This window comes from Orbicella faveolata, unplaced genomic scaffold, assembly GCF_042242905.1.
Source record: "Orbicella faveolata isolate gen_17 unplaced genomic scaffold, um_ofav_v1 contig_34, whole genome shotgun sequence".
NCBI lineage: Eukaryota > Metazoa > Cnidaria > Anthozoa > Scleractinia > Merulinidae > Orbicella > Orbicella faveolata.
Genome location: NW_028301563.1, coordinates 20,875,053 through 20,890,000, shown reverse-complemented (window position 1 = coordinate 20,890,000; position 14,948 = coordinate 20,875,053). Strand labels below are relative to the sequence as shown.

The window sequence follows — 14,948 nt, the reverse complement described above, 5'->3', positions numbered from 1 at the left end:
CTTCTTTCTGAATAGAACAAGATCGTGGACAGAATTATCACGAAAACAATCTTTAATTACTGATGGTTGATTTAGATAGACTCATCAAGGACTGCAATGGATTCATTTACTTAGGGAGTGACCGATTTTTTTCATTCTTTTACCCCGTCAAATCTTTCGGTGATGGCAAATATCGAGAAAGAAGAGGCGATAAAACGATTAAGGATACCAAGTACTCTTAGACAAAGCTAAAACACTTTGTTTATCTCACTTTCACACACTTTTCCTTTGAATTCTTCCCTGCAAATACATTCGTGGAAGCCGTGTCTCTGTTGGCACGAGCCGCCATGCTGACAAGGGTTTGGGTCACAATAATCCAGGTCTATAGCAGTAAGATAAGGAAATAACATTATTATTATTATACTAGCTGTGTCACCGCGCTGGCGCCATTTATCGACACTGGTGAAGTCAGACCCTTCACATTAATATTTTACCATGCACTGGTACAGTAAATTAAAATCGGAGATCAAAGATTGCACAGTAACTAAACTAATAAAGTAGTTTGGTGGCCTTCGAACGAATGAAAAACTCAGTGACAACAACGAAACGTAAAATGCAGTTCTGTGGTTATCTTATGAATAAACTGCTCCGTTTCAATCTTCATTTTTAGGACTTAGTTACTTGCCAGTGCTGTCTGGGATTGTATTAAACTGCTGATTATGTGCAATTATGGAATGGCATGCGAGGATTTTCCTTTATCACTGACCTTCGCAGTGTTTGCCTATGAATCCAGGTCTACAATAACACTTGTAATTATTTTCAGTCTCCACGCATTCTCCATCATTCTTGCAGGGGCTTGGTTTGCAAGCGTTCTTTTCTAAAATGAAGGTAATCAAAAAATGCAACGCTTAGAAACGAGTTCAGCTGTGAACTTTATAGGTTATTACTTGACAAATAATAGAGGAGTCGAGGAGAAAGGGGAAAGCAAAAGCTTAATTATATTAACTTTACCCTCCTTAAAGTTTGCCCACTGTGATACATTCGTTTCACTTATCGAAAACAAGGTTAAGTTGGTATAGTGTATTTATACCTTGGCGCAAATGTAAAAACATTAAAGTGCTAATTTTGGAAAAGCGTTAACTAATCAGCTTAAACAACATGCCATTACATTTAAGAGATTCCAAACATACTTTAATTAAAGTAAATTTACACGTGTAAAGTATATTATTTGTTTTACCTTCACAGTTGTAACCCATGTATCCAGGTTTGCATTGGCACTGGTAATTGTTTTCTATTTCCTCGCAAGTTCCTCCATTTTCGCATGGGCTTGATGTACAGTACAACTTGGCTGTAAACACAATTACAATTTGAAATGTGACAGAGCATAATTGATCAACATCTCTATATAGTTACCTTATTACATGAAATTTTCGTGACACGTTAATTTCGCGGTTTTGAGGTTCGCATATTTCGCGACACCTTAATTTCGCGATTTTGCGAAAACTTTGCATTTTGCTCACTTTAATTTCGCGTTTTTGAGTGAGACACACTATATTTCTTTGTCAATGTTATTTAAGATGTCCCTGAATTTGATCAAACAACTTAATCAACAACGTCCAAATAAACAGAAGCGCAACTGATTATGTAAACAGTAACAAGAAAGATGTTCTCACAGTGTCTACAAGGCAATTGAAAGGTTTAAGCAACTAATGGAACAGCACTACAAGGAGCCAGTAAATGGACAGTTTGAGGATTGTACAAAAGAAGTGCTACCTGGAGTGGAGACGGAAAGCAGTAGTGATGAAGTTCAAATGATTGTTATAAACGTGTGTAATGGTAATAAAGTCGCTTTTTTAATTATTGACGTAATGTGAGTCACTTAATTTTCGCATCATGTTAATTTCGCGACATTTAATTTTCGCGTCACTTAAATTTCGCGTCACTTAAATTTCGCGATTTTTTTTAAATCGCGAAATTCGCGAAATTAACGTGTCGCGAAAATTTCATGTAATAAGGTAATTAAGCAATTATTGCATGACAGCAATAATCTAAAATGGCAGTCACCTTCCTGGTTCTTAATACTGACCTTTCATGCTAGCCAGCCTAATGCTGCAGAAGAATAATTTTACGTATACCTTGTCGTGAAAGTTTTGGAATCAACACTTTTTTCTCCTGCTTCATTATCGCTTAGACGCTAAAAGATGATCCAAAGCAACGTAACAATAATTAAGTGCAATGCAAGCTAATGTAACTGATGTCGTGTTATGCGATTTCAAAACATGCTAATCATGCAACAATGCAATGTCACGTCATGTCATGTCATGTAATCTAATGTACTCGTGTACTGTGGAAACTCCCAGGGTTGCAATTTAATTTTCTAGTTTTTTGCTAAATGTTTTCAGAGAGGAAATACATTGCACGTTCCATACCATCACAAAACCTTCCATGGTAGTCTCTTGAACACAGGCAATGATACCCAAATTGACTGGATACTACGATGCCGCCATTTCTGCATGGATTACCTGAAACCAACAAAAAGTTCTCACTGCAAACATCATAGTCACCTTGGCAACTGTTGAAGCTAATACATGTGTAATGGTATTTGGAATGATAACCATTTCTTGAGTAAACGCGGACACGTCTTATACAATGCCCATGTTTTGAAAGCTTTAAATTGAGAAAAATAAAGATTATTTTGTCTCGTACTCTTCCTTTTTGAGACTAAACATATTTCTTAGGATTGTTACTATTGGTTCGGATCATTTTCCATTTTATCCTGTCACAATATTCCTCTTACCGTTTACGCTTTACATTCAAAGCATTAAGTGGAAAGGCTCTGAGAAAGAAGCTGAATAAATTAACTCGTTCGAATATTCATAATGGCAAGTGCTAAACATAACCGGCCCCGGCTATTATAGGATACTTCTAAAAGATGTATTGATAAAAAGTTATACGAACCTGGGTTGAAGACATCCACATGAGTCACCGTGTAATCACGTGTAGGTTTATAAGCTACGTAATACGCTTCAGGAACGTTTTCGTATTTTCGCACACGAATGGCTACTGGTACTTTTCTATAATGATGCACTTGAATCGGATTTGGAATAATCTCCACGGGTCCCATGTAAGGGTTCCAAGGGACATGGTGTAACGGATGAAAAGGATACGGACGAGGAAATCTCAACGCGTTACCAGCATTTGGATCTAAAATGACTTGTCTGTAGGATGGTGCCTCTTCCGTTTCCTTTTCATCAAATTCATCTGTGGCTTGATTGTCGTAGGTCTCTAAGTTTGAATCATCGCTATCATCCACATTGTGTGATTGTGTCTGTCGCTTTGTCGGAATATCTTTTAAACTTATAACGCTGTTTTTATGTATCCAAGGTGCGGAGTTGTTCAGTTTAAGCAATTGATGATTCTTTGGCACTTTGGTGTTTTTCGATGTGATTCTTAATCCAGTGCCCGTCACGGTGCGGCACCCGCAAGTCATAATAATCAAAACATGTAAATATTGTAGCCACAACATGCTTAAAAACAAATATGTTTCACGTGAAATTCAACATTGTGAAATTTGTGGCTTGCAAGTGATCGTAAATGTAAATAGCATCTTCACACTCTTTCAAGAGGAAAATAGGTTTGTGGTATATATTATTTATTTGTGGTCTGGTTTCCCTAAAAGGTGTTTTAATATCCTATACCTGACATTACAGGGATCGTAAAGTTAAAGCACAGGTATCTAACACAGCGGGTTAGGGTAAGATGAACAAAGAAGAAGCGTCATTGTTTCTTTGAGCACCTTGTATTAACTTGATTTAAAGTCGTTCACGGCGTTTTTTCGTCTTACGATACGTTAAATAAACGTTTACTCACAAGTAAGCACCTAGGATGAAGTTTAACTTTAAGAAGGTGGTCTGTACTTTCTTCCCACCTGCTTCTTGTCAAAAACCGATAAAAAATGAAAAGTCACCAGATGAGAATTTAACTATACTTGAGAGATAACGGAGTAGTAAAATGTTTAATTCCCTGACCGACCCGGTGAATAAGTTTATCAATCTACATGAAGACTTATTAAACATGTTGTTATTGTTATTATTATTCTCATTTATAATCTTCTTATTATTATTTTCATCATCATTATTGTTGTTGTTATTATTATTATTATTATTATCATCATCATTATTATTACACGGAACAAGTGTCATCATGTAAGGTTGAAAATAGCTCGGCAGTTTCTGAATTTTTCTAAATCTCTACCACTCCCCCCTTTCCTTTTCGATTGAAACAAAAACAATATATATTGACCCGTTTCTCAGTTGAAGAGAGTTAATTTGCGTAGGTCATAGATATAACTCCGAACTCTTGCACACAGATTGCCTTAGAACCAATACATAATTTACACTTCAGATAAAATAAAATAAATATAATAAAATAAGGGCTTATCGGTTTGTTCTTATTTGTGTTTTGCTGGTTATACGCCGTTTCTGCGGACCCAGCGAACTTTGGCGTGAATACTTTCCAAATTTGCCATTCCCATTGGTCGAAACGTTTCTTAAAATGCTGGAACATCATGACTTTCTCATTGGCGAACAGATCACATTTGCTGGGCCACAAGATTGTTTATAAATATCAGTTCATTAATATGTTTCAACTGAACATCAAGTACCTTTGGGCTTTTGCCCCTAACCAGTTAGCTGCACTCGATCTTCTTAAATTGTGGCATTCTGTGTTCAGGTCCCAAATAAACAAGCTCACATAATGCAGCTTAAGTTAATGATTAGATTATTGTTAGGTGCAGGATCGATGTAGGAGGATATCGAGTAAATGTACTTATATTATAAGAAGTATTAAAGATCGAATCCAAAGAAGCAGCTTTGCAAATATTATATACATGCATTTTCTATTCCTTTGCCTCCTATTATTCTGTGGAAGAGCCGGGCTCCAGAATCTGTAATCAAAAGAATGAGTGGTCAAATAAATACTAGCTTTAGGTCCCGTCCACAGGTATCCGGATATTTTTGAATTCGCAACTTTTTCTTTCCGGATACGGCCTCCGTCCACACGCATCCGGCGAATTCGGCAGCGAATCCGGATATCTTTGAATCCGCTCTCCCAAGTGGAAAAAAATAAATCCGCACCAAATCCGATGACTGGTGAATCCAGATATTTTTGAATCCGATGACGTAGAAAAATCGTGTCCTACCGAACAATAAACCAATATGGCGGCACAACATGTAGGCCTTGTTTCTCTAGAGCGAATCCGGATACCATCGGATGCGTGTGGACAGGCGAATTCGATTGGAATACGCTACGTGTGGACGGGCAAATTTTTGAATCCGGAAAGAAAAAGTTGCGGTTTCAAAAATATCCGAATACGTGTGGACGGGACCTTAATTTAGGAATATTTTGTTCTCTTAACCGTTTGTTCATCGAAGGCAATGATGCACTGCGACGAAAAGGAAGACGTACCCCTTTGTTATGTCATGCTTCAATTTACAATAATTGTTTTCTTCATTGCAGGACGGACTCAAGCCGACATAAATTTAGTCAATGATCCTGAGATAAAAGAAATAGCTGAGAAAGGTTAGTTCAATTAAATTGTCAGTCATATTAATTGTGATGTTGGCACATATTTTCTGAATGAAATCTCCCAATCTCTCAGTATTTTTTTATACCTTTCTGATTACAAACGTCATAATGCGACTGGCAAATTTATCCCTAATTTTAAAATAAATTCCACAGCAGTGCAAATTAATACGCGCACATTTTTAGTGAAAGGTCGATCAGTTATGTTTCACATGAAAGCTCGAGCAACATCGACACTTTACTCCCACAGCGCCCCTCCCCACCCAGATGTATAAATAGATACGGCAAATTTAACGCTTGGGGAGGGACGGGGAAACTCTGTGGGGAGCAGGGATACTCCGAATCGTTACCGCTACGGAAACCGCGATAGCCTCCGGCGGTGTGGACCACTTGGTCCCACGGACACTTAGATGAAATCAAAAAATTTTTTTTTCAACTTTGTCCTTTAATCGATAAACCTGACTAGCCAGTCTTTGGTGCTTGGATATTTTCTTCTCTTAGTTCCTATTCCGTATTAAGCTTTGCTCGAAGTGCCTCTTCGACTCCCGAAATTTGTTTTAAGCTTCTGGTGGTAGAACGTAGTATACCCGCCGCCTCCCCCCTCTTTCTCCTGAGAAAAACCTCTTTCAACAGATAGCTAAATACAGTTAGGCGACAATCCCCCAGTGTTAAATCTAATACCTGTTGTTAAATTGACGAGATAATCGTTCATTTATTATCCATGCCGATAGATTATGACAATGCGATGGGACGGATAATTGCCGTTAATCTTGCACACTGGCGAAAGGATCAACAGAAGAGAACGAAACAGTCACAGAACAAACGAGAATATCAAGAAAATGTCCAGGAAATAATTGAAACAACTAATGAAGGTGCAGTAGAGAGATACCGTTTTTGTTGCATGTTTTGTGGTGTTGTTTTAAATAAAGCTCTTTCTTTCAAGACCCAACATTTTGTCTGAAGGCGTTCTTTTAAAAAGATCACAGACAGATGCAATCTCCTGATCTCCTGAAATAATCAACATTTGCAGACTTCACGGTGACCCAACATACCAATTATTACTATTTCTATCACTATCACTATCACTATCACTATCACTATCACTATCACTATCACTATCACTATCACTATCACTATCACTATCACTATCACTATCACTATCACTATCACTATCACTATCACTGTCACTGTCACTGTCTCTGTTCCTGTCACTGTTACTGTCACTGTCACTGTCACTGTTACTGTTACTGTTTCTGTTACTGTCACTGTCACTGTTACTGTTACTGTTACTGTCACTGTCACTGTCACTGTTACTGTCACTGTTACTGTTATTGTTACTGTCACTGTCACTGTCACTGTTACTGTTACTGTTTCTGTTACTGTCACTGTCACTGTCACTGTCACTGTTACTGTTACTGTTACTGTCACTGTCACTGTCACTGTTACTGTCACTGTTACTGTTACTGTTACTGTCACTGTCACTGTCACTGTTACTGTTACTGTTTCTGTTACTGTCACTGTCACTGTCACTGTCACTGTTACTGTTACTGTTACTGTTACTGTCACTGTTACTGTTACTGTCACTGTTACTGTTACTGTCACTGTTACTGTTATTGTTACTATTACTGTCACTGTCACTGTCACTGTTACTGTTACTGTTTCTGTTACTGTTACTGTCACTGTCACTGTTACTGTCACTGTCACTGTCACTGTTACTGTTACTGTTACTGTCTCTGTTCCTGTCACTGTTACTGTCACTGTCACTGTCACTGTCACTGTTACTGTTACTGTTACTGTCACTGTCACTGTCACTGTCACTGTTACTGTTACTGTTACTGTCACTGTTACTGTTACTGTTACTGTTACTGTCACTGTTACTGTTTCTGTTACTGTCACTGTCACTGTCACTGTTACTGTTACTGTCACTGTTACTGTCACTGTTACTGTTACTGTTACTGTTACTGTCACTGTCACTGTCACTGTCACTGTTACTGTTACTGTTTCTGTTACTGTCACTGTCACTGACACTGTCACTGTTACTGTTACTGTTACTGTTACTGTCACTGTCACTGTCACTGTTACTGTCACTATCACTATCACTACACTGTTACTGTCACTGTCTCTGTTCCTTTCACTGTTACTGTCACTGTCACTGTCACTGTTACTGTTACTGTTACTGTCACTGTTACTGTTACTGTCACTGTTACTGTCACTGTCACTGTCACAGTTACTGTCACTATCACTATCACTACACTGTTACTGTCACTGTCTCTGTTCCTGTCACTGTCACTGTCACTGTTACTGTTACTGTTACTGTCACTGTTACTGCTACTGTCACTGTCACTGTCACTGTTACTGTTACTGTTACTGTTACTGTCACTGTTACTGTTAATGTCACTGTTACTGTTACTGTTACTGTCACTGTCACTGTCACTGTCACTGTTACTGTTACTGTTTCTGTTACTGTCACTGTCACTGTCACTGTTACTGTCACTGTCACTGTCACTGTTACTGTTACTGTTTCTGTTACTGTCATTCTTACTGTTACTGTCACTGTTACTGTTACTGTCATTCTTACTTTCACTGTCGCTGTTACTGTTACTGTTATTGTTACTGTCATTCTTACTGTTACTGTCACTGTTACTATCACTGTTACTGTTACTGTTACTGTTACTGTCACTGTTACTGTCACTGTCACTGTTACTGTTACTGTCACTGTTACTGTCACTGTTACTGTTACTGTTACTGTTACTGTTACTGTTATTGTTACTGTCATTCTTACTGTTACTGTTACTGTTACTGTCATTGTTACTGTTACTGTTACTGTTACTGTCACTGTCACTGTCACTGTCACTGTTACTGTTATTGTTACTGTCATTTTTACTGTTACTGTTACTGTTACTGCTACTGTCACTGTCACTGTCACTGTTACTGTTACTGTCACTGTTACTGTTACTGTCACTGTTACTGTTACTGTTACTGTTACTGTCACTGTCACTGTTACTGTTACTGTTACTGTTACTGTCACTGTCACTGTCACTGTCACTGTCACTGTTAATGTTACTGTTACTGTCACTGTTACTGTAACTGTTACTGTTACTGTCACTGTCACTGTTACTGTTACTGTTACTGTCACTGTCACTGTTACTGTAACTATTACTGTTACTGTAACTGTTACTTTCACTGTTACTGTTACTGTTACTGTTACTGTCACTGTTACTGTTACTGTCACTGTCACTGTCACTGTTACTGTCACTGTTACTGTTACTGTTACTGTTACTGTTACTGTCACTGTCACTGTTACTGTTACTGTTACTGTTACTGTCACTGTCACTGTTACTGTTACTGTTACTGTTACTGTCACTGTCACTGTTACTGTTACTGTTACTGTTACTGTCACTGTTACTGTTACCGTTACTGTTACTGTTGCTGTCACTGTCACTGTTACTGTTACTGTTACTGTTACTGTTACTGTCACTGTTACTGTTACTGTTACTGTCACTGTTACTGTTACTGTTACTGTTACTGTAACTGTTACTGTCACTGTTACTGTCACTGTCACTGTTACGGGTAAATTCCGACAAGCGACATAGCCTTGAAACGGCGACGCGAGAGCTATGAATTGGCGACGAACGACAGACTACTCCACTCAAATAGGGAAAGCGACACCAATGGCAAGATAGACCGACAACGAATTTCGGAACTGAGAATGCGGTGATTGTTTTAAACGTCTGAGTCGAAGTGAAGATGCATTTCCAGAGTTTTAAATGTGTTTTCCTCTCTCACACGCGATGTCGACGGGTCGTGAAACCCAGGCTTTCTTATATATGCTAAACGTCCACGTCGAATAAATCGAGTCCGTCATTGCTGAGTATTTTTTCTCACTCTCAGCTGAGTGAGTAGTGCCCTAAAACGCCTAAAAACACGCTTAAGGAAAAAGGAAAGAGATCTTCGAAAGTCGGCTACATATTTTTATTAGTGGGCCACCAGTAAATGAATATGAAGCTGTATTATCAACTAGGAAAAGAGAGACAGGGGAAAACTGCCAAGGTCTTCTCGTCTTCAGTAAAAGGTAAGGGTTACGCCAAATTCAAAGGAAGATTATAGATAGGAGAGATTATCTGATTGAGGCTGTCGAGATTTTGAGTTAAAGAACGGTTTTTAAACATGGTAAAAATAGTCATAAATTCGATTGTACTTTAGGTCCAAATACTGACTGGAAAAAGGCTGAAAATAGCAATTCCAAGCGTCTAAATTTCAAAATTTCCTAGGTGGAGCATGCCCTCACATCCCCTAGGAGGTTAGCAACTTCAGTGCTCGAAAGCATGCCCAAGCCCTTAGAAAGGATGCCCCCAATATGCCCCCCAGCATGCCCCCAGCCCCTTTAGAAAATGTTGAAAAATTGAAGTAGCTAAGAAGTCTTTTCCTTCATTCTGAGTCGAAATGTGATGCTTTAAAAATAACCATAAAGTAATCATTAAACCCACTGACCGGAGAAATGCTGGCTCTACATAAGAATTCCTACTGCTGAAAAGTGTTCGAAGCAAGTGCAAAGCATACAAGGGGTAAATTATATCCAAAGAGATACTTAATTATATATGTACTTGACTAAAACAGCAAGGAACCTTCAATGCGTGAGAAATAATAGTTTCAGCGTGAGAGCGCAAGATTGAATTCGTTTGCGTGAGCCTCATGCTCAATGCGTGAGACTTGAGAGCACTGAGCCGGTTTTTATTTAAAAATAAACAAAGGTATTACGATGTTTATTGTGTTATAGCTTCGTTTTAATCGAACAAGGTCAAATTTCCCGACACAATTGCTCTGAGGCGAAATTCCGACAGGCGACATAGGAATCTTGCGAAATGCCGACATGGCTGGTGGCGAATTTCAGACAAGGGACATCCCCCCCCTAACAGGGCCTCGTCACTGTCAGTGTCAGTGTCAGTGTCACTGTCACTGTCACTGTCACTGTCACTGTCACTGTCACTGTCACTGTCACTGTCACTGTCACTGTCACTGTCACTGTCACTGTCATTGTTACTGTTACTGTTACTATTACTATTACTAAATTAAATTAAAATTAAACTTTTCCACTAAATTGTCGTTCAGAATCTGGTGTTTTAGTATCCACGCATGGAAAAAATGGTCACATGAAGTGCTGAGCTAGATGTCTGAAGAACCATTGGATACAAAATAAGCTGTCTTTTGTTTTTTAGACCATGGGTTCTTTTTTGATCAAGGAGACATGATACTCGATTGCGAACTCTATGAAGAACTTCATCCCGGAGAGAGCTGTAAGAGGGGTGGGTCCAGGGGTCAGTCCAGGACGAAGAGAAATGCTATTAGAGCTCGTAAACGATTCTGGACAACAAGGATAGTACCATATAAAATTCCATCCTACATGAGTAAGTACAACACACTGAGTGTCCTTTACTAATTTATTAAGTCCAATCACCATCAAACGTTCGAATTAATACTCCATAATACTCCGTATTTTCTGAGAAACACAAGAAGTGCCCAACGCCACAGCTGTGGACCTCCTTTGCCAGTCTTGAAAAATGTATAAGGCCTTAGGAGCTGAATACAAGACTCCAAAATTCTGGACTTAGGCATCCCCCCTTCCTCCTGATCACCACTCGGAGCTTGAGCTTTCCACAAGTTGCTCTACAAGTTGCTCGACAACTTTTAGGCAATTTGGGAAATCTCGAGCAACTTGTGGAATGCCCTACTCGGAGCAATTAACGCATACATGTAACCATGTTCAATACTGCGCTAAATTAATGTAATTAGGTGGATATACTCGCATATCAAGTGACGCCATGCCAGGCTCTAACGGCAAAACAATGGCCCAATAAAGCTGAATTATTTATATCAGGAATGATTTATCCATCTGAGACAAAAAAGTCGTCAAAACTAGTATCAATTTCGGAGATTCAGCTTCAAAGAGTGTGATAGTTTTAGAGCGTCATTCAATTTTTATGCATCATCAAGTGTTGCAGTTGAAGAACCTACCTGTATTTTACTTCAATTTAAAACTTTTTCCTGGACTTAATATTATCCATTGGACATATCTATCATCGTGTTGGTAAATTTTACTCTCCTGTCTAACAAATATTCTACTTTCTGCTTCATTAGTAACGTAGAAAACAATTTAAAAATGTTATAATTAGACGCTTATTTTCCCCCACCCCTCCCCCCAACTCAACTTATGAAAAGGTCAGGGGTGCTCGTCGTGTCGCTCAGGAGTGTAGACCAAGGGTCTTGGTATCACTTAAGGTGTTTAGGACAAGACGCCGCTGTTTTTAACCGTCTAAATATCTTTATGGGTGCACTTAGAGAAATACTAAAAAGCGCTAGTCATTTCCGTTTTAAGTGGTGTCGAGCCACGCTCAGATTGGTCTGCTTTACAGGTTAAATTCAAATATCTCGACAAGCATCCCCGACCTCTTCATATGGGAGTGTACCCCGGCTTATTCCTCTAAAGAACAATGTCATTTTTTACAGGTTACATCACATCAAACCTTCACAAAGTTATTCAGACTTTCCACCAAGAAACATGTATAAAATTTGTGCCATACAAGAGACACAAGAATTATATCTACTTTGCCAATGACAAAGGGTAAACTCAAACATCTTCCATTTGATGAAGTGTCTACAGTTGAAGATATTTTTAGTGATGGTGCAACATGAAGAAACTGGACAGAAGTTAGTTATTTTCAACGGGTGAAAATTATTTGTTGGAAAAAATTTCGGACAGAGAGAAAGAGTTCGAGCAAGCCTTTCTCATAAGGGAAATATCCTACTTATGAGGGAAAATACAAACGTGCGTTCGCATTGACTCTAAAATCTAATAGTATATTAGCCAACTACCACGGCGACGCTAACGAGAAAAACACCAAACAAAACAAAACAACAGTGTAGAATGGCCATGTTCTGTGCATTTTGGAGACCATGAGCTGGCTACAGTTGACATAATAGAGAAAGAGTACAAAAAAAGATTGTTGTTGTTGTTGCTAATTTTTCATAATTCTTTGGAATTGAACTCTGCGATTACGCATTTAGCCTGAACATGGTTTTAGACCGAGTATTGAACACACCTATACAGTTGCGAGTTAAAATGTAAATTCATATTTGAAAGAACCCTCCTCGGTGTCGCCGTCTATATTGCTAACGCTCCCTATGGACCTGTTGAGGAACGGGTCAGTCCTTTTTTCAAGGGACCAAATATAGCAAAGAAAAGAGAGGAGGTATTGGTATAGTAAGAGCTCAACGACTTTCGCAAACTTTCGCTAACAATTTAGGAAACACTATTACTATCACAAGTCCGCAATATTTCAATCAGGCTTGGCTTCTTGATTGCTGTCAGGGAAATTGCATTCCTCTTGTTATGTTACCAACTCGATCTGGTTAAAAGATATATATATTTCTTATGAATTTCTTTAACAAAGAATATTATTTTCGAGGAAAACGTGAGGCGGCAAATTCGCTTTAGTAATCAGATAGTTCTGTACATGTATGTACAATTACAATTGTTAGTTTACCGTTTGAAAATTGTTATTAATCATTCCAGATGCTCCTCTAAGGTCGGGAAGAAGTACGCTGAACTTGGTGGTCAAAAAGTTTCCCTTGGGGACGGGTGTAATTTCGAGGGGACTATTACACACGAGCTTCTACACGCATTAGGTAAGAAAACAATGTCTCAAATGGTAAACCTACGTACTTTTGATTTTAATAGACACAGATGTTGCTTTACATGTATTTTACTTAGGTTCCTTTATAAATTCTTTACACTGTGTAAGTGAACCTCAAGCGTGGAAAGTTCTTCGAGTAGACCTTTCATGTCTTTTCTGTGTGTTGCACCTGAAATAACGTGTATTACACGTAGGGCGAAACCTGTACTAAGAGAACACCCACATGATGTCCGCTTAATAGAGCTGTGCGCTTAAAACGGGTTAGTTTCCCAAAACATTTGCCTTTTACCAAAGCCGGTGTAGCTCTGCTCAATGGAAAGTCGCCTCAATACTTCAGGTTTCACTGTATAAAAAAAACCGATAAAGAAACCGAGGTCCTTATTTTACGTATCATTATGATTAACCGTTAATGTGCTAAACAAACCCTCAGTAGTTTGTTTACCTTCTATTTGTCTTCCACAGTCTTACTTTTTCATACCAGTAATTCCGTTGATGACACGTTGATATATTCTTGGACCTCCCTTTTCCAGGATTTTTCCATGAACAAGCTCGAGATGATAGAGATAGATTTGTAGAAGTAAACTGGGAAAACATTCTTGACGGTGAGTCCGTGAGTTTGCCTCAGATTTACATGTAGTATGGGAGGCTTAATCCTTTTTCCAAACTCTATCAGATAATTATCTTTCCATCGAAAATCCAAAATGCGCATAGTTCAGCCATAATCGCTTTAAGGGAGAAAAAAATTGACCTGGATTCCTCTCCAAACGTATGGATAAAATATAAGGATAATGTGTTGGTTACTGCTGGTACAGAAAGAATCATTAAGTAAATCATAAACTACCTGATCGACATACAGGGAATAAGTCCTCCTATGCCAAAACCTTTCAGGCTCTCAGTTTGTGTGGACAAACGTAGACAATCTAAACGCGACCTTAATATTTATATGTAGAGTAATCATAATGCAAGATTACATAGATTCATTACCTTGTTTTACAGGATTTTCAGACCAGTTTGACAAGTATAGCTATAGAACTATTGATAAGATTGGAAAAGACTACGATTTCAAATCCATCATGCACTATGATAGAAAAGCCTTTACCAAGAATGGACTGGACACTATTAGTAGGATAGACAAGCCAAACGAGAACTTTGGAATGCCCCAGAAAACGATGAGTTCTCAGGATATTGTTGAGCTAAACGCCTTGTACGACTGCCAAAGTACGTGATGTATAGAGCATATTTTAAATAAACGACCGTTGTGCAGCTTCTGATATTTTGATAAGTAGACACAGGGGATTACTTGATAATCTCTTGGTAGACATTATAAATTATCTAAAACAAAACAAGCTCACACGTAATAAAAAACAACTATTTGACATGACTATTAAAATCTTCTAAGATTATTAAAAAACTGCACTGTTTAATAATCTGCAATATCTGTTTAATAATCTGCAATATCTGTTTAATAATCTGCAATATCTTTAATATCTGAACCACTGGTAGAATTTTGACATACTTCGAAAAAATATTTCCCTCTCATCTCCTTTTCGTTTGAATGGTCTATTGAATCGTTGCGACGCAAATCAGGAGGACGCAAATTATCGGTTCTAAAAGGCAACTAAAAGGCTGCTCTACAACTATAGGAGAGGGATAGCAAACAGTCAATCTGAGAAACTGGGTTCCAAAGGAGGTTAT

The 14,948-nt window shown here is 38.4% G+C and overlaps 2 protein-coding genes across 4 annotated transcripts in view; one reads left to right on the top strand and one right to left on the bottom strand.

Moving 5' to 3' along the window:
• LOC110064069 (uncharacterized) overlaps positions 1–3,651 on the bottom strand; it is a 23,419-nt gene extending 19,768 nt beyond the window's left edge. The window contains exons 1-6 of the mRNA XM_020771075.2: positions 2,938–3,651; positions 2,409–2,501; positions 1,217–1,327; positions 746–856; positions 251–361; positions 1–7 (exon numbers count right to left, since the gene is read on the bottom strand). The exon at positions 1–7 is cut by the window's left edge and continues 104 nt beyond it. Of these exons, the coding sequence (XP_020626734.2) occupies positions 1–7; positions 251–361; positions 746–856; positions 1,217–1,327; positions 2,409–2,501; positions 2,938–3,505 (1,001 nt within the window). The 5' untranslated portion in view covers positions 3,506–3,651. The remainder of the gene's footprint in view (positions 8–250; positions 362–745; positions 857–1,216; positions 1,328–2,408; positions 2,502–2,937) is intronic.
• Positions 1–14,948, top strand: part of LOC110064072 (uncharacterized) — a 40,895-nt gene that overhangs the window by 10,117 nt on the left and 15,830 nt on the right. For 2 of the 3 annotated variants that reach the window (XM_089299011.1, XM_089299010.1), the window contains 7 exons: positions 5,497–5,559; positions 6,294–6,434; positions 10,779–10,967; positions 12,067–12,181; positions 13,133–13,245; positions 13,784–13,855; positions 14,250–14,471. In XM_089299011.1, the coding sequence (XP_089155137.1) occupies positions 5,497–5,559; positions 6,294–6,434; positions 10,779–10,967; positions 12,067–12,181; positions 13,133–13,245; positions 13,784–13,855; positions 14,250–14,471 (915 nt within the window). The remainder of the gene's footprint in view (positions 1–5,496; positions 5,560–6,293; positions 6,435–10,778; positions 10,968–12,066; positions 12,182–13,132; positions 13,246–13,783; positions 13,856–14,249; positions 14,472–14,948) is intronic. The other variant, XM_089299012.1, reaches the window with a different exon arrangement.